This window comes from Dama dama, chromosome 15 (genome assembly GCF_033118175.1).
Source record: "Dama dama isolate Ldn47 chromosome 15, ASM3311817v1, whole genome shotgun sequence".
Taxonomy (NCBI): Eukaryota; Metazoa; Chordata; class Mammalia; order Artiodactyla; family Cervidae; genus Dama; species Dama dama.
In genome coordinates this window covers 90609136-90629204 of record NC_083695.1, presented here as the reverse complement: position 1 = coordinate 90629204, position 20069 = coordinate 90609136, and the positions used below count along the sequence as shown (strand labels likewise).

Below are 20069 nucleotides of genomic sequence, written 5' to 3'. Positions count from 1 at the left end.
AAAGGAAGGAAGGAAGGGAGGGAGGAAGGGAAGCAGAAATCACCTCACTGAGAAGTGAGGCCGCACTTGCATGTCCAGGCCCTGGAGGAAGACCAGTTCTCAGGAGCTGCCTCCACAGCCTGGGGGAGACCAGTTGGCCCTGGGAAAGGCTCGCGAGCCCTGGAGCCATCCTGCGACCTGGCGCCCCCCTCACTGGGTACAAGGTGCTGTTTCCTCATTTGTAGACACCAGCGGTTTGTAAAACACGTGAAAAGTGCTCAGCACGACCCCTGGCACTGAATAATTACTCAAGATTGCCTCTTCCTCATGGTCTCAGCTGCGCGCAGCATGGTGAACGCGCAGTGAGTGAGCCCCAGCTGGGCAGGGAAGCAGTCATGAAAGGAGCCCGTGGGGAGATCTGGGTCCTGGCCTGGGTCATGCCATGTCCTGGGTCATGCCAGGGCTGTAGACAAGGCGGAGTCAGCTCACGTCTCTGAAAACCAAGAGGCTGGGGCAGATGGTGACCGTGAAGACATTCAATGCAAAAGTCGTCTGTTGGAGGATTTGGAGGGTGTGGAGTGGGCCATTGTCTCAGGACTGTCTGGAGCCCACCTCTTTGGCCTGTGTGTGGGGTTCCTCACCTGGGACCTGGGGGCTCACACACTGCGAAGCAGCAGGAGCCCTTGGGTGGCTGGAGGACCCGCGCTCCTGCCCCATTGTGACAGGTGGGCTCTGATGCTATGACAACAGGGACCACTCCCGGACTTCCCTTCTAGGTAGAGCCTGCGAGTTAGAGGCCAGGAACAAGGGGGAGTGGCTTCCCAGGTGTAGAGCTCATGAGGCCATGGAGGGATAAGAGTGCCTGTCTCAGCCCCCTTCAGTTTCCTGCACAAAATGGTCAAAGGGAGACGCTTCAACCCACCCTTAGACAAGGACGGAAGATGGGTAAGAAGGGTGATACCCTCTCTCACCTTTCTCAGACCACAGGGGTGTGGTCAGGCACAGAACTGAGCTCAGATCTTACTGCTGCTACTAGCATAGTATGACTTCTAACAGATCCCTTCATCCCGTGTCAGTTCTTTCACCTGTGAAATGGGAATCTCATATCTGATTCTTGGAGGATCAGATGAAATTAGTCTGTGCATAAACCACTCAGCAGACTGGTATCTTGTGAATGTCCGCGAGGTAGTAATTGCTGTGTTCTCTGCTTTTTCTTTTTTTCATAACATCTATCTTCTGACATGGGCTTCCCAAGTGGCTTTAGCGGTAAAGAACTCACCTGCCAATACAGGAGCCATAAGATACACAGGTTTGATCCCTGGGTCGGGACGATCCCCTGCAGGAGGGCATGGCAACCCACTCCTGTATTCGTGCCTGGAAAATCCCATGGACAGAGGAGCCTGGCGGGCTATGGTCCACAGGGTCACACAGAGCCGTTCACGACTTCAGTGACTTACCAGGCACACACTCATCTTCTGACATACTATATAATTTAGTATATGTGTGACTTTTCTCTCCCTCCTAGAATATAAATTCCATGGACCTGGTATCTTTGTCTTTTTCCCCCACTGGTTATATCACAGAAAACAGTGGTACTAACCTCTTTTAGGGCAGTAATACATAGAAAATTTTTTTAAAGATTTGTTTAAAAGGAAAAAAAAATGGAAAATATGTTGGAAAATTGGGGCCTGAAGGCTAATCTCAGTCTCTTTGTCTGTTAAATGGAAGCATAATATACCAAGGTTAGAGGCCATGGTGAGGATTAATGAGACAATCGGTACAAAGGTGCTTAGTATAATGCATGGAAACACTGTTGCTAACTATTATATACATAATATATATGTATATATGTGATATCAGTATATGTGTCCACCATGCAGAACCCATGGATACAAAGGCAACCTAAGCAACTTGAGCATCCCTGGGTTTTGGTACCCACAAGATGGGATGGATATATATTTATACTGATATTCTTTCCTGTTGTATACTCTGCTCCATTCCACAAAGGTTTAAAGTAATGAGTGGAAAATATTAAAAAATAAAGTATAAAGTATATAAAAACAAAACCTCAGAACCAGTTTAAATATACTTTAGGAGACTAAGACTGGGAAAATATATAACATAGAAACATAGAAAATAGAAAATACATAAAATGCATAACATAGATATGCAGGCCATATGGCTTAAACAATAGATATTTGGAGTCAAACAAATTTGACTCTGAGTTTCCTGGCAGCTAAAGAGAGATGAGGAATAGTGTGAACTACATGCACTAACTGGTCAGGAAGAAACAAGCTTCTCAGGCTAAAGAGCTTGGCCTCTTTTTATCATCTACAGTATCAGGATTATGTTTGACTGAATATTATTATAAACAGCTGACTACAGAGCCTTAACCAGAGAAGGGTTTGTGTTCCCCGAGTAACAGTGATGCCGAAAACTCGGCTGCTCTGTGCACCACTGCGGAATCGAATCTCAGAAACAGGGTTTTGGGTGAAGTAAAAAAGGATAACTTTATAACTTTGCCAGGCAAAGGGGGACACAGTGGACTCCTGCCTTGGAAATATATGTCCCAGCTTGGAGAGGATGGTGAGAAGGTTTATAGTAATGGTTCAAACAGGGCGTGATCAGCTTGTGGACATTCTTCTGATGGGTTGGCGGTGAGGTAAGTGTGAGTCAGCATCATCAACCTTCAGGTCCAACTGGTCTGGGGTCGACGCCCCTGTGGGCTGCATACCATCATTAAGACGATGCCCCTGTCGGCTGCATACCATCGTTAAGATGATGCCCCTGTTGGCTGCATGCCGTTGTTAAGACGATGCCCCTGTGAGCTGCATACCATGGTTAACCGCTGACTTCTCCCTTCTGAGGACCTTCAGTATCTGCAGAAGAGCTCAAAGCTTCTGCGGTGTGTATCCCTTAGTGGGGAACCAGGAGCTTGCCCCAAGGCCACATTGCTGTTCCTTCCGACTGTTTGTTTCTCCCTGGTCTCATATCCCCTCCCTTCCCTAATTAACAACTGCTTGAATCTGCCCTTTAGAACTCAGGGAAGTCTTGGAGGCTGAAGGAAACCTATTTCCTGTCGTCAAAGAAATGGGGGGACACAGAACGGCCTGGAGGCCCCCAGGGTCCTGCTTGGAATCCACAACCAGCGCAGAAGGAGGCAGTTCAGGGCTGGTACAGATGCCCTGGAATGTCTTTGAAGCCCAGGTTCTTCTCAGCCTCTCATATCACCCTCAGTGTGGTGTCAGCTCAGGCAGGTAAATGAGGAGAAAGTCGAATTGCAAAAAGACAGAAGGCGCCTGTCAGTTGCATCTGCCCCTTTTCCTGGGGAAAACAATCGCTTTCCCAGGATCCCCACCCATAGACTTAGGCTTTCATTTCAAGGGTCACGTGTCCAATTTAGCTGCAAGGGAGTTGGAGGAGGGTTTTTTTTTTTTTTTTTTGACCAAGTCTTGATCTTAGTGCAATCTTAGTTCCCTGACCAGGGATTGAACCCACATCCCCTGCAGCGGAAGCACTGAAAGTGTGAAGTCTTAACTACTGGGTCACCAAAGAAGTCCTCGGGAAGTATTTTTTAAACCAGCCATGTTGCTACTTCAAAGTTAGTGTTCTATAATAAGGGAGAAATCAAGACAGAGCATGGCGTCTCCTAGTGGGGATCCTAGGAATGTACCAGGAACCAGTTTAGGAAGGAAGACTTTATCTCCCCAAAATCTAACCAGAGCCTACGATGTGGGTCTCCTTTCTGCTGCCGGCACCTAAGAGAATAAAAAGAACAGTGTTGACATGAAGTTTCCCTAAGTAACTTGTAGACAAGTTGGGAAAATTAAGGAAATTGTTGGTTTTGTGTCAGTAGCAGCCCATTTCGGAGACAGTAATTGCCACATTGGAGGTGACAGTCATTTCACAGTTGACCTTGCTGGTGGTGATCTGGCTGTTGCCGAGTAGAAAAGGCACTCTGCACACACGTTCACCTTCCTGTTTAATATTTCAGTCATTGAGTGATTGAATGCAGCAAAAATTTCACCGCCAACTAGTTAAAAAGCTATATTTCACGGTTACAATATCTAACAGAAGGGTTTATTTCACAGCTATCATGTTATAGCCATTAAATATATATTTTAAAAGAGTGAAATTAAAATGCTAGAGCCATTTTTTTTTTTACAGTGATTTAGTCCACAGTCTTGCAGAATACAAATGAACTCAAGTCAGTCGTCATTCAGCTGGTGAGAGGAACGCTTCCAGATGTAGAAAAACTCCCTACCCATGGCCTGATTCTCCATAACTTGGAAAAGCAGATTGGAGGAAGAGAAAAGAGAAAGGCTCTGAGTCTGGAGGCCCTTTGTATTATTTATAATTACTTAAAAATTGCTTAAAAACATATATATATATATATATATATATATATACACACACACACACACACACTATAGAATGAATTAGAAATGTATAGGTTGACTTTGAAAAATTTCTAGGGTATATTGTTAAGTGATGAATTTGAGCAAACTCCAGGAGATAGTGAAGGAAGGGAAGCCTGGTGTGCTGCAGTCCATGAGGTCACAGAGAGTTGGACACGACTGAGCAACTGAACTACAAGAACAACAATGTTAAGCAAGAAAAGCAAGTTATTGGACTTCCCTGGTGGTTCAGTGGTTAAGACTCTGCACTTTCATTGCAAGGGATGTAGGTTTGATCCCTGGTCAGGGAACTAAGATCCCACATGCCATGTGGTCAAAAAATAATAATAAAAACTTTAAAAAAAAAAAAAAAGAAAAGCAAGTTATGCTGTAGATCACAGGGTGCTCAGCTTGGTGCCCTGTGATGACCTAGAGGGGTGGGATGCGGAAGTGGGAGGGAAGCTCGGAAAGGAGGGGATATGTGTATACTTAGAGCTGATTCACTTTGTTGTACAACAGAAACTAACAACACTGTAAAACAATTATACTCCCATAAAAAACGGAAAAAAAGAAAAGCGAGGTACAAAACAGTGTGCATTATACGGTCCAACTTTTGTATAGCAGTGTAAGTCCCCTTTGTAGGTACAGGTGTTTGTGAAGGAATATATGAGAGCTATTGTTGTTATCGTTTTTATCTGGGATGACAAGAAGCGGGAGGAAAGGGTAACCAAAAGTTACTGGGTTTGTTTTTGTTTTTTTTAACCACTGGCTGCCAGGGAATTCCCAAAAGTTAACTGTTAAATTTTTTAAGGTATTTGTAATTTTTTGAAATCACATAATACAATCCCGTGTGCGTGCTAAATTGCTTCAGTCGTGTCCGACTCTTTGCGGCCCCACAGACTGTAGCCCATCAGGCTCCTCTGTCCATGGGATTCTGCAGGCAAGAATGCTAGAGTGGGTTGCCATGCCCTCCTCCAGGGGATCTTCCCAGCCCCGGGAAGGAACCCATGCCTCCTACATCTCCTGCATAGGCAGGTGGGTCCTTTACCACCTGGGAAGCCTGATAAAACCCGATTCCTTCCTTAGGTTTTTCTTTATTGTCTGAACTTTTAAAACCATGAGCAAGTATTACAACGCTAATCAAAAACAAAGACAATTGTTTTTGTTGTGGAAAATGAGACAATGTAATAGATGCACTTAGTTAAGAAATGTTTAAACCATGGCAAGGAAATCTTCCATTTCCATGGTTCCCTCCTCCAAAGTGACCCTGTCCGTTCCTCCATAGCAGGGCCAGTCCATACAATGTTGGTTGGTTCATGTGGTCACTTCCTTGCTCTTAATACCTGTTCCTGCTCTGCTCACCCCATGGGCAGCCACTCACACGTGTTTAATGGGAGCTCTGTTACTGAGATGTATTCTTGTAAATTATGTAGTGTTGTTTTGTGTGCATGTATTATTTATTTATGTAAATGGTGTTGGGTTACAGATCTCATTCTGTTCCTTCTTTTCCACATTGCTATGTGTTGTACAAACCACTGCTTCTCATTTTCTCTGCCAACAATGCCCCACTGAGTGTACCATACAGATGACATAATCTCTCCACCTTTTGACATAAAGAGTAGCATACTAAATGCACTCTTGTGCAGAGATTAAACAAAGGCCATAGTTATATGTACAGTTACATCATGACTTGAGAAGGAATGGGAGAAAACAACAGTGTTAACCAATGTCATTGTAATCCTGAAGACAAGGAAAGACTGGCCTTTGGTGTGACAGTGGGTTTGGGGATAAGGGAGGGGACAGCTGTGAGCAAGAACAGAACCTGTCAACAGCTAGGGGATACTCTCTGGGTGCATGCGTTTTTCTCTTTTAATCACATCTTCTCAATCAGGTGGAGCTTCCCCAGTAGCTCAATGGTGAGCAATCCACCTGCAATGCAGGAGCCACAGGAGACGCAGTTTCAATCCCTAGGTCGAGAGGATCCCCTGGAGGAGGGCATGACAACCCACTCCAGTATTCTTGCCTGGAGAATCCCATGGACAGGGAGCCTGGTGGGTTACAGTCCATGGGGTCGGGAAGAGTTGGACATGACTGAAGCAACTTAGTAAGCATGCACTCTATCAAGTAGGTTACTATTATTCCCATTTTACAGATAAAGAAACTGGGACCTGGAAAAATTAAGTCTCTTGCGGAAGGCTGACCTTCTAGGAGAGAGAGCTGGGATTGGACCCAGGGACGTTGAATCTATTGTCTATGACCCACTCTAACATTATGTTACCTCCTTTTGCGAGAATTTTCACTGAGAGTTGGGGTCTTGCCTTTTATTTGTATCTTAGTTTCCATTCATATTTCTCTCCTATAGATCACCACTTTGTAGAGGAGCTGTTTATGTAAAATTGGGGTGAGCTACAGTGGTCATCAAGCAGAACCCACATCCCTCTTGGGAATGGACTCCTGGCCTAGCTGCTGAGAGCGTGGCTTGGTTGGGGGGGTGGGGTCCAACCCTAGATACTCCTTGGCTGAAAAGAGCTTCTTCCTCAAGGTCAGTTGCTTCCTGGGTCCTCCACCTTTCCCTTCTACCCAGTGACTGATGGACCAGAGTCCTCTCACTCCATCAGGCCGACTCTGAGAAGCCACTCTGTCTAGAGCTCCCTATGGGGTTGGTCTGGACCTTCTTTGGGACCACCTCCCCCCGAATCAGTCCTGTTTCCTTCCCTCCTGTTCACAGAGAGATACTAAAGCCCACTCCCAGCTCACCCCTGGCATCCAAATAATCTTCCCAGCCTCTACCATTCTACATTTTCTGTAGAGACTCACGCGACCCTTCTCACCTTCCCGTGCCCGAAGGTCCGCCTCCTACCTGCAGGAGGCTGGCTCAACTCTGGGAACGTGGGCCAAATGCTTAGCCCTGAGTATGGGGCACTCCCTGACCACCAGGAAGGTCTCAAATAACACACTCTGTCTCCTTGGAGCTCATTGGCTCCCTCTCGTGGGACCGCATCCCCCTCCCCAGGCCACGGAACCATTTCCAGTCTCCGAGCAGCAGGGTGGCCCCTGTAACTTGAAACAACCGGCAGTGGTGGCCTTGGGCCATGACAATATTTTTTGTCTTGGAAAGGATACTTGAAAATTACGAAAATTATGCTATTTCCATCGCATGCCAGAAGCACCCAAATTGCATTTTAATCCTTTTACAGAGGAAGCCCTGATACTTGGCTTTGAGATTCAGATGTGTCTGGTTTTAATCAAGGCGTGTGTTGTTTTTCCAGTTCCCTCACATTGGACTAACACAAAAGACGCCAGAATCCATCACAAGTATGATGTTGAAAGAGTCCCACAGTCCACGTTTATCTCGGCAAGTGGAGGAGAAACTTCCGCCGATCTACAAAGTGCGGGAGAAGGTGAGTCCAGGGCGCTGGCCTGGTTCTCCAAGGGGGTGGTACTGCTCAGAGGGAACTGCTCACTAGCTCTCCCTGGATCCCTACACTCTGGCAGCATCCTCACTTCATAATTGCTCACTCTGGCTCCTCAAATACTCTCTAGAAGGAACTACCTCCTGGTCCAGACGATACAGTTACTCCTCTATGGACAGGGCGCTTAACACGCATTTCTACCTCCCTGGCCAGTTCATGAGCAGCTTAAGGGGCTGCAAGTGACCGGAGGTAGAAGCGGTTTGACTTCACACTTAGCCACTCTGGACCAGAGAGCTCTGGTCTACTAGGACCCTTACTGGCCAGATGAAGACGATGGCTTCAAAATTCCTTTCCAGCCTTCAATTCCATGCCTACTGACTTTCAATAGGTATTGAAAGTCGATAAGGTATTTTATTGACTTTGTCTCTTAATAAGGTATTTTAAAGAGAATTTGTTGTAATTTTAAGAAAGCTGGCAATGAAGTAGAGTTTCAACGCCTTGAGCTGATGAACACACCTAAGCCCTCGCCCCGGCGCTGTTTGCTCCATCGCTGTGGATGGGTTTAGTTCTCACTTAGAGGTCAACTTGCCTCCTCCGTCTTCTTTCCAGGCCACTGTAGGCAGGTTCTGGAAGCCTGCTGTGGTTCTGACGTGTGCTTTTTTGTCTCTCGCCTGGCTCTTTTCCAGCAAGCAGTAAAGAACAACTTCCCCTTCTCTGATCACGACAACCGTCACAGCTTTCAGGACTCTGGGTTCTACCTTGACTCGGTGAGTATTTCTCTCCACATTGCTAAAAAAATGAACAGCGACATCAGGGCTCTTGATTTTCTGAGAGCTGGTGAAGATTGACGACTGGCCTCAAAATTGGAATAAAATTAAAGCCTCATAACAGTTTACCGGGCCGGGGGTGGGGGTGGGGGGGAAGCGTAAATTCTCAAATTCCCAAGTGGCTTTCAAAATCCACACCATCCTCTCTTCTGCCTAGGTTTTTGTGAATTTCATGCTTATCCAAGTGCTTTCCCATAAACTGTCTAATTTGTGAACTTTTTTTTGTGAAGATCTGTCATGAGAAGGAGGGATTGCCTATGTGTGTCTCTGGATGGTGGAGCCAGGACCCATAAGGAGGCATCCAAGGAAAGGATGGGGAGTTTTCATGATATAAAGAAGGAGCCCCTACTAACTACAGTTATCTTGTTCCTGGAGATGGTGTTTCCCCATCACTGATAAAAAGTCTGATGGCGCTGGTTAGTGGTTGTTAACACAGCACTGTGCAATGGAAATAGATATGCGAGCTGCATGTGTAATTTGTAAATTTTCTAATGGCCACGTTAGTAAGATTTGAGGAGGAAGCCTGTGGGTGGAGAACCAGGCACTGCTTCCTTCACTGGGAATCCTCTGGGATGGGAGAGAATCCTCGGATCTCTCGGAGTAAGAGCCCTCCCACTGAGTGCTGGGGATGCAGCTGGGGGTGGATACAGCCGCCTGGGTGCAGAGAACCTACGCGGGCTTTCTGGCTGTCCAGGCTGGGGGTCTCTCTGGTTCAGCCGTCCATGTCTCTAGAAGCCTAGACCCTCTGGTGGGAGTGGAAGGCTACAAGAATCAGGAAGTTGTGTCAATTTACAGCCTCCCACAAGTTGATAAAGGATGCCTCCTATAAGAGTGGTCATTTAAACACAGGATGTTGTGAAGGTGGTTTTATTAAAGACCTCCAAACTGTGTGGCCTTGAATATCTTCCTCCTAATCCGCTTGTGATCCTTCTCCAGGGCTTGGGACGTAAGAAGATCTCCCCAGAAAAAAGGCAACACGTTTCAAGAAATTTCAATCTTTGGGCATGTGACTATGTTCCATCTTGTCTTGATGGCTTTTCAAATAACCAAATATCATATGTCTATAAGGAAGCTGTGGTGGTCCCAATTTTCAGACGCTTTCCAAGACATCATCATGAGATATGGAACACTTTTAAATTTATGCCCCAGCAAAGCTATACAGAGTTTTGGAAAAAGAATCCAAAAGTAAGGTTCCTGATTAACAGAAAGACCAGTTCTCCACTGGAGCCATAACCCTTCCAGAAGATCCTTGATGTTTTGCAATATTTATATGTCGTTGGACGTTCTACAAGTATGTGTTTTCTGATGCAGCACTGATGTTTGATATCAGATTTGTTTAGAATTATTTAGAGAATGTAGACTGCATGCATGTACATTAATGCTGAGATGATGTTTTCTTGCAGTGATAACATAGAGATTAAAGTCCTTATATAGAGAAACCAGAATGGCAACAGATAACCTTACCACTCCCCCACCTTGAAAATATTCTTATGGTTTTAACAAGGTTGAAAAATATTCAGGCCCTTTTAAAATAAAGATATGTGATGATATACACATTTTAAATGAATATGTTTGAAAGGAAAATGTGCTCATATTTAAAAATTGCCATATTAACTTCAGGGAGAGTTTTAAAACTACATGATTAATATAGGCTTACATTTTCATCTTGAAATTTCAAGCAAAATAGAGGAAGCTGGAGTCCCCTTACTGCATCTCTAATCCCTGTCCCCAGTAAAAAGCTCACCATTTGTTTTTGTTCTGTACATTTACAATCACATGTATGTGCACAACTATGTACAGATTTTGAACATAAACTGTCACATAGAACACGCGTTCTTGCAGTACATAAGTGATCTTCAAGTTCTTGCAATGTCAATAGGAATAGGTTGGTTTGCTTTTTAAACTACTGCACTGTAGCCCCTAAGATGGCTGTGCTATGTTAAAAAAAAAAAAACTGTCTTCCTAATGAGCACTTGAATTGTTTCTAGTTTGGAAAGACTTGGTGCTACATGACATGCTTGGTCAGGCTCTTTGGGCCAGTGTTTACATGCGCTCTGGAGTCAGGTCTGAGAGTTACCTTGTTACTGCTGGATTGGACCGTATGCATGGTTTTTGTTTGTTTTTTTAACATTTTGGTTGCACTGTGCAGCAGGTGGGATCTTAGTTCCCTGACCGGGGATTGAACCCCCATTCCCTCCACTGGAAGATGGAGTCTTAACCTCTGGGCCACCAGGGAATTCCTTGCACAAGGTTTTAATCTTCCAAATCACCTTTAAAAAAAGACTAGACCAAGTGAACTTCCACCAACAGTATCTGTGAGTTTTTATTTCTCTCCCCCCCAAATTATCTTTTAGATATTCAAAGACATGTAAGGACAAAAACTATCTTGTTATCTTATTTTGCATTTCTCTATTAGTGAAGACGACCATCTTTTCCCACTCAGGGGTCATTTCTATTTTGCCCTTTGAATGGTATAGTGTCACCCTCATTCTGTATCAAAATTATCTGGTTTCTATTTAACTATTTTTTCTATAGATGAATTTTAGAATAAGCTTTCAAGTAAATCCACTGGCAATTTGATAGGAATTTCCCTTAATTGAGATATTAATTTATAGAAGAATTGACATCTTATACAATGGTATATCTCCCCATTTGTTCAAATATTATTTTATATTCTTTAATAAAGTTGTATAATTTTTGTCACAAAAGTACAGTATGTTTCTTTTCTATGTTTAGTCCTGTGCATTTTGAAATGTGGCTATATTTTGAATTTATGTGTGTGTGTGTTTAAGTTATACTTTTTGGTTAGTTTTATCTGATGCATAAAAAAGGTTATTGATTTCTATAGGTGAATCTTATATTTAACTACCTGGATAAACTTCTTAGAATAAATAAAAAATATTCTAATAAAATAAAAATAAAGTTTTATTAATTTTTCAGTTGATTCTTTTGGATTTTCTATGTGGATAATTATATCACTTGTGAATGTGATCATTTATATAATTTCTAGAATTTATAGCCCCCGCCCATCTTTTTGCATCAGGTACGATTTGAATATTAGCACAGATAGTGCATATGCTTTCTTAATGTCTGAATTTATCGGGTCTGATTCTAATGGGTCGCTCTGACATCTGACTATTGTTGTGGGTTTGAGATAGGCAACTTTTACCTAGGTAAGAATATTCTTTTGCATTCTTACTTTCCTGGATTTCCCCCCCTAAGATATATATCTTTAAGTATATATACATAGGAAAAAATTCAAATCAAATAAAAATAAATGGTAAAAAGTGGTTTCTTTCACATTCCTGACTCCCAGTCTCCATTTGCTCTCCCAGCGCCAGCTCTGTGGCCTTTTTAAAAAGTTATTACTTTTTCAAAATTGAAGTATAGTTTATTACAGTGTTGTGTAAGTTTCTGATGTATAGCAAAGTGATTCAGATATAATATGTATATATATGTATTCTTTTTCACATTCTTTCCATTATAGTTGATCATTATATAGGATATTGAATATAGTTCCCTGTGCCGTACAGTAGGACCTTGTTGTTTCTCTTTTTATATACAGTAGTTTGCAGCCTTTAATCCTAAACTCCTAATGTATCCCTTCCCCACTTTCTTGTTTCATAACCATAATTTTTTTCTGTGTCTGTATGTTTCTTTTTGTAAATAAGTTCATTTGTCACATTTTTTTTAGATTCCGCTTATTAGTGATGTCATATAGTATTTGTCTGTTTGACTGCCTTCACTGAGTATGATAGTCTCTATGTCCATCCATGTTGCTTCAAGTGGCATTATTTTATTCTTTTTATGGCTGAGTAGTACCACATCTTTATCCATTCATCTGCCTGTTGACTTTCTTTTAATAGCCTTCTCTTGGTAAACTACAGCATGGATTTTTGCCTCTCTGTCTCTCAAACACATCTACGCTTAGTAAACACCAAGGGTTCCACTTGCCACTGCTGCTTTCTGCCACACCACCACCAACCACACTTATGAATACGACATTCTCTCTTGGTACTTACAAATCTACTTCCCTTATGGAAACATGGCTGCTTGGTATTTCGTTACATGGATATGTCATAGTCCCTTAATCTTCTGATAATCATTTAGGTAGTTTTCAGTCTTTTCCTACTATGAACAATTAGAAACAAACACGTTAATAGATAAACATTTACATTCAGTTGTGATATTTCTATATGTTAAACTCATTGAAATAAACTTGTTCAATTGAAGAGTATGTGGATTTTAAATTTTAATTCAAAGCTTCTCAAAGAGGCCGTGCTTCAGCTCACCACTTCACTAACAGATTATGAGACAGACAGATAGACAATGTGTTGCCAATGTTTTCTGTAGCTGGTTGTGTTTTGCTTCTCTTTGTTGATGTATAAACTTAGACACATATATTTTTATGTTAATAGATTTCATTTCTCAGAACAGTTTTACAAAGATCAAAGGAAAGCATATACCCTCTCTCCCCCATATTCCCACTTCTGAGACTTTCCTCTGTTATTAACATCTTGTACTAGTGTGGTGTATACCATATTTTAGCCTTGCATGTATATTAATGTAGTAAAATGTAAGAATCTCTTGTGTAATGGCTTCTGGAACCACTGGTTTTTGTTAAGAGTGTGTGTTGAGACAGAGACAGAGCGGAACGATGCCTTGCTCGGGACTCCTTTTGTTTGAGATTATTGAATGATTTGAACAGTTTTGTTGTAGTTCTTATTGTGTATGAGGTGACATTATAGCAAATGAAACTTTGGTATTTATTGAGATGATCATGTAAATTTGCTGTATTAATCTGTTAATATAATAACGTATATTCATGGATTTTCTAACATGGAGCCATTTTAGCATTCTGAGGACAAACTCAAGCTGGTTATGATGTATTATTATTTTGATAAATCCAGGATTTTATATGCAAATATTTTATTTAGGATCTTAAAATCTATTTTTATTGTGCTCTGACACTGCTTATATAAATTGCAGATGTCTGTAGAATTTGCCATGCAATCTCTTGGACCTGTTGTAGTTTACAGGTGTGCATCTTTGAACATCTTTTCAGTTTATTTTATGGAGATCGGTCTGTATGGTGCTTCTATTTCTTTTTTCCTTGGTTTTGGACATTTTTGTTTTTTGAGGAGGTCATCTGTTTCACATGGATTTAAAATTTTGTGGTGCTTTAATATCTTCTCTTTCGTGCTTTAAAGTTGCGTCCTGTCTTTGACATGCTGAATGTTGCTCACACATCTTTGCTCTCTTCACCAGATCTACGTGTTTGTTGCTGCTGTTTGCTTTTGATCTTGATAATTTGTGCTTTCATGTTTACTAATTTTGTTCCTTAGCTTATTTTGATTTTTTCCCTAGCTTCTCAAGGTGAAAGCATAGCTCAATTCTTTTCAGCCTTTCTTGTTTTCTTGTAAATGCAGGTAAGGTTGTTTTTTTTAGATACCACTGTGTAGCTACATCATGGTCTTCACATTATTAGCTCCTAGAAATTACTGCTTTCCTTGCTTCATGGTCTCCTCCTCTCTAAAACCAGGGAAGAAGTTCATATCCCTTTCACATTTTGTAACCTCTCTCACCAGGAAGCGTCCTGTGCCATTTTAAGGGATCACATGACTAGATCTAATCTCCATATCTTTTTTGTTTGTTTGCTTATTAAAAATAAGCATTGATTTCTCACAATTCTGGAGGTTGGGAAGCCCAAGATCTTGGTGGGGCAAGTTCTGTGTTTGATGAAGGCTTGTGCTCTCTATAATTTATTGCGGCAAAAATGCAAATTTCATGACTTAAGATCAATGGACTCAGGGCCTTAATTACATGTGGAAAATCCCCATTTCTATATAACTTAAGTATGGGAATGACATTGCTTTATATTCACAGGTTCTGCCACACTCATGAGATTACACAAGAATGAGGGTCAACAAGATCCCCTTAGAATGATACCTACCACAAATATCACAACCAGGTGATTTATGCTGGTACAACCCACTGACCTTATTCAAATTTTACCAGCTTTACCTCTGTGTGTGTGTGTGTGTGTGTGTGTGATGTGTGTAGCCTCTTTTGCTGGCTACAAAACTATATATAGTTTATACTTACCTTGCTAAATGGCTAATCAAGTCTAACATTTACATGATATGTATACTTGTAAATTCAGTGGGATATTTCAATTTGAGAACACTTGGGTTTTTATTTTAAATTTTATAATTTTGAGGGGTTTTTTTTAGTTACAGAAAATTTTCTTCAATTATTTTCTCTCTTTCATTCTCCCCCCCCTTTTCTTCTAGAATGCTTCTTAGATGGATATTGAAAGATCTGGACCTGTCTCCCTTGACTCTCCTATATTCCTTTATATTTTCTATTTGTCTATTTGCCCTGGATTCTGGAATAGCCTCTAAATTGTCTTCTAGGTTGCAAATTGTCTCTTCCACAACCCATTCTGCTATTTAGCCATTGTACTAAGATTGTCCTATAACCAAACAACATTTTAATTTTTAGGGTCTCTGTTTGGCTCTTATTTATCAATGAGATGTTTAATTCTGTCTGATAATAATTTTATTTATTCTGATACATTATTTTTTTCCATTTTGTTTCCTTGGGTACTGCAATGTCTGTTTGCCTTTCCAGCATGTGCAAACATATAGTGGTTTTGAGTTTTATGTGAGCGGTGTGTATGTTGTTTTCACGCTGCTGGTGTGAGGGTGGCTGAGAGACAGGATGTACTGCCTGGGGTGTAGCCAGGGGAAAGCGTTCTTAGCGCCTCTCTTGCCATTTCCCTGGGGCAGTGCCCTGCCCCCTCAGCCCAGGTAACCATGTACTCTCAATACTTTTGCTTTGGTGCGGACTCAGGTCTGACTCACTGTCTGGTACAAAGAATGTCACGTGGACCAACTCTGGCAGATAGTCCCTGTAAACAGCCCCGCAAGTGTCCTGGGTGCTGGGCTATGTGCTTAGTCACTCAGTTGTGCCCAATTCTTTGAGACCGCATGGACTGTAGCCCGCCAGGCTCCTCTGTCCACGGGGATTCTCCAGGCAAGAATACTGGAATGGGTTACCATGCCTTCCTTCTGGGGATCTTCCCAACACAGGGATTGAACCCAGGTCTCCTGCCTTGCAGGCTGATTTTTTATCATCTGAGCCACAAGGGAAGCCCAAGAATACTGGAGTGGGTAGCCTATCCCTTCTCCAGGGGATCTTCCTGACCCAGGAATCGAACTGGGGTCTCCTGAATTGCAGGTGGATTCTTTACCAGCTGAGCTACCAGGGAAGCCTGTCCTGGGTGCTGCTTCTTCCAAAATCCACTGCCTTCATGCTAGCACCCCTGGAATAGTTACCATGTTTGGAGCATCCCTGATGTGTACACCTGACTCTTCCCTTCTATCTCCTAGAAAATCAATATCACTTGTCATCAATAAAAAGTAACTAAAAGTAAATGCAATGGGGGGGAAAAAAACTAACCCAGAGTGATTAAATTCCACCCAAACACCTCAAGACTGCTTCCTCAAGACTTCTTGTCTGAGGGCTGTCCACGGATTTTTGAAAAGGAATGTTAGTATTAGAGATTTAGACACGCTATCACCAAACCCAAGGCTTTCTTCCCAATTTAAATAGAAGGTTTAGAACGGAATAGGAAAAGAAATAACTTTTTAAAATATGTAACCCAGTATATTATTGAACGCTGCAGCAGTCAACCACCTATAGTATCTCCTATGCTTCAGGAGAGTGTTGAAAACGGATGTCCTCAAAGTTGTCTTCTGACGCTGAAAGACTGTTTCTGTCCATACCGGTCACATCCCTCCCCTTGAGGGAGGTCTGCTGTACAACAGAAACTAATGCAACATTGTAAAGCAATTATTTCCAATTAAAAATAACTACATGTGACCCCCCCCCCACATTCAATGTACTGGTGATGAAATTTAAAAATTACCAAAAAAGTGTATAGAGCCAAATCAGCAATTCTGTGAAGCAGAGACATGGGAATGGGAGAAGATCAGCCTCTCCTCTTTGGGAGTGCAGAGTATATTTACCATCTCCAGAAATTACAAATTAGATAAGTTGCCCTTGAAACCAGTCTTTTTTACTTAGTTGATTTCTATGTAAAAAGTAACACTGTCCAAGGCCCTCACAATTCTCAGTCCAAGGAATCAAGATCAGAAGAATACAGCACTTAAACAGAGGGGTAGGTTTTAGGGGCTCCCAATGTTTTAGGGACATCCCAAATAAAATAACGCACTTTACAAAAATAAGTCTAATAACTTGGCAAAATGTCAATGACGTGCCTTTGTTGGTTCTTTAGTGTGTTGTTTTCAACAGAGGAATAAACAACCAGTTAAAGAAACCCCAACTTACTAATCAATGACATGCAGGTGTTTATAGATTTCTTCTGTTTTAATGAATTAGACTTGGACTTGTGCCATCCTAGAAATGACTTAGACACTAAAAGAACAGCTGACGGCTTAGAATTCAATCATGTTTGGAGTGATGGTGCCTTGTATCCATTCGAGACCCAGACCAGGAAGCTTCAGTTACTTACTGTGTGTGTTGAAGGCACGTGCATAACTATTGACATCCTAATTGATACTTGCAAAAATCTGATCTACAGACCCCAGACTCGTTGGTTTAAAAGAGCAGTGTGATGATCCTGTATGAGATCAACTCATAAACACTGTTTTTCAGCAGAGAAGCACATTCTCACGTGGTCTGTTTTGACATTTATGACCAATTTTAAGGATTGCTCTGTGCTCTCTCTTTGTATTGCGTATTTTGTGGCCACTTCTGGCCACGGTCATATCTGTTCTGGTGGCTCCACACTTGAGTCTGATGCAGTGGCTGTGTTTCCCCTTCCATGTGTAATACAACAACCCCTGTGAGAACAATTTTGTCTTTGCAGGTTAATGCTCAATTATAACTTCAGTCAAAGCTCAGGACACATCACTGCTCGCCCATGAGTCTGGGAGAGCGACCACTTCACTCAATTCAACATTTTTTATTTTACCTACAGAATTGGTACCATATTGAGGCCTCCTGGCGGGGAAGGAGGGTGTGGGGGAGGAAGGGTTTGAAATGATAAGCTAAGTATAGGTTTCCCATATGCTCTGCCGAGTTCAGGGAAAAATTCATGCTGTTATGGTAACACCCTAAGAACCATAAAACAAGCAAGAAGAATAAATTTCCTCCTCTGAGCTCTTTGCTGCCACCCACCATCTTTGGTCCCAGTGACTGGGGAAGACCCCTTAGGCTCGGCTCTGGGCTCTGGGGCTTGATAGCACTGCACAAACCTTGCTCTCCTCTGGGTGAAATGAGGCTGGTGCGTCCCAAACACACAGGGGAGGTTTTGTGGGAATCCGGGTGCTGCGTTGCGAACTCGGAAGGGCTGTGTGTAAGTGTGAAATGCGGTACATTGCCTTTATAAGTACCTATCAAAACAAATGAAAACATCTCATTTAACACACAGTATTTGAGTAAACACGTTGCGGCTATACCAAAATAATCCCCCCAAATATTAAACAACAAATCAACCCCCTGTCAGAGCCTGACTCATTGGATGAATGGTGGAATGAAGAAAACCGTAACTCACTCGTTTGATGACGGCTCTATGAAATCGGTGAGTTTGTGAGGCGTAGCGTGTGATTTCTGCACACAGCAACCAAAAGAACTTCAGATGCATTCTTCTCTCTCCCCATCGAAATCGAACAGATAGATCCGCGAGTTCCTGAATTGGGGGATACAGGCTCAGGAGCATTCCCACCTCCCAACAAATAGGAGCAGAACGTTCAGATACAAGGAGTGTCGTTTCCACTCTGCCTGGGCCCCAGGCAGGCTGTATCATTGGTAGCAGACAACCCTAGTTCCCAGAAGAAAGAACAACTCGGTCAGTACCCGGGTGCCATATAGCTGTTCACAGGTTTATCCGGGACCATAGCAGAGCACAGTCTCTTCTGCCCAAGAACACATTGCTATCTATTCCTTAAGGCTGAAAGAGAAACACTGAAGCTGTCTTAAATATTCTCCTGCTGTTACAACCTTCCTCTAAGCTTCCGTGACTGTTACCAGCCATGAGTGGTATATCCAATCCTTCTCCAACAAATGTCATCACACGCGGTTCCAAAAGAGGATGGGAAAGTCTCAACATAAGCCCGCCGGAGAAATCACATTGTTCCTCCAAAGCATATTGTGTATCGAAACCAACGCCTAATATCTGTGACATTCTAGAGCTCTAAAGGAAGGACTTGGCTCTGCTGATACACAGCCATCTGAGACTTTAGCTTCCTCTGTTAGGATCTGTAGCTCAGTCGTGTCTGACTCTTTGCGGCCCCTTGGACAGCGGCACACCAGGCCTCCCTGTCCATCACCGTCTCCTAGAGTTTGCTCAGACTCACGTCCATTGAGTCAGTGATGGTTAAGGCGGATGTGTCGGCCGACAGAATTAGGGCTGATTTCCAGCTCATCTCTAATGTGGCCTTGTCCCCACCCCTCTCAACTGCCCTACTGTCTGTGGGCCACATTCTCATGGATACCAATGTGAACATACATAAGACATTCCCAAACATCTTATGTGTTTATCCATCATTCAATGACTATTTTTACATTCCCAAACATCCTATGTGTTTATCCATCATTCAATGACTATTTTTCAAGCCCTTTCTTTGAGTATTGGACTACAAGGGTGAGCAGCAACAGACCCATACTTGCTCAATATGCCCATCATCTAGATTATCAGAGGACAGAAACATTCTGCAATCCCTGCATGCAATAGCCAAGATTTCAAGCTAAGAATGCTGATTAAGTGTGGATCAGACGATAATACTTTGAAAGGGCATAATTATAATCATATTATCTGTGATCAGGGAGATAAGATAAATGTCATAGAAATGTGTTTAATATTGGATACATATTACATTATAGAACAATTATGAATTTGTGTATCCTGTGTACATTAAAAGTTGGATATGTGTAAGGGCAAAAGCCGAGTCTAATTTTTTATCTGCAGGATGAGGAATTGACTTTAATTCTTTCTCAGCTAATTAAAGGAAAATTAGAAAAACAAACTGCTAAAGCACTAAATACATTTTGATTACTTATGGATATAAGCAGTTATTTTGGTTTTATTCATTGACTTACTGAAAGCATAATGATAGGTGAAATTAAGAATTAATAGAGTAATTGTGAGGGTTTATTCAGCAGACAGAATTAGGTCTGCTGTTTTCCCACCTTATAATTGGGAGCGTGAAGTTACAGGGTTTGCTCTTGGGTAAAGTTAGGCAGTATTGAGCCCCTGTTCAGATAAATCAAGCTATTCAAGATAGAACAAAGCCTCTGGGTTGGGGGAGAAGGTGATGAGTGTGATTGCAGCTGGGTTCCACTCTAGGTGCCTGGGGGAGACAGGAGAAGCCCTCCGGCAAACAGCTGGGCAGAAAGGGTCAACTCAAGGTGAGGCTGGATATGCA

At 42.4% G+C, this 20069-nt stretch overlaps 1 protein-coding gene across 1 annotated transcript; it reads left to right on the top strand.

Annotated features, from left to right (window-relative positions):
- Nucleotides 1–873: 873 nt before the first annotated feature.
- Nucleotides 874–10085, top strand: TEX36 (testis expressed 36). Its single transcript, XM_061163187.1, has 4 exons — nucleotides 874–924; nucleotides 7646–7777; nucleotides 8476–8556; nucleotides 9553–10085. Exons 1-4 carry the CDS (start codon nucleotides 874–876, stop codon nucleotides 9847–9849), a joined length of 561 nt encoding a protein of 186 aa, XP_061019170.1. The 3' UTR covers nucleotides 9850–10085.
- Nucleotides 10086–20069: the final 9984 nt, after the last annotated feature.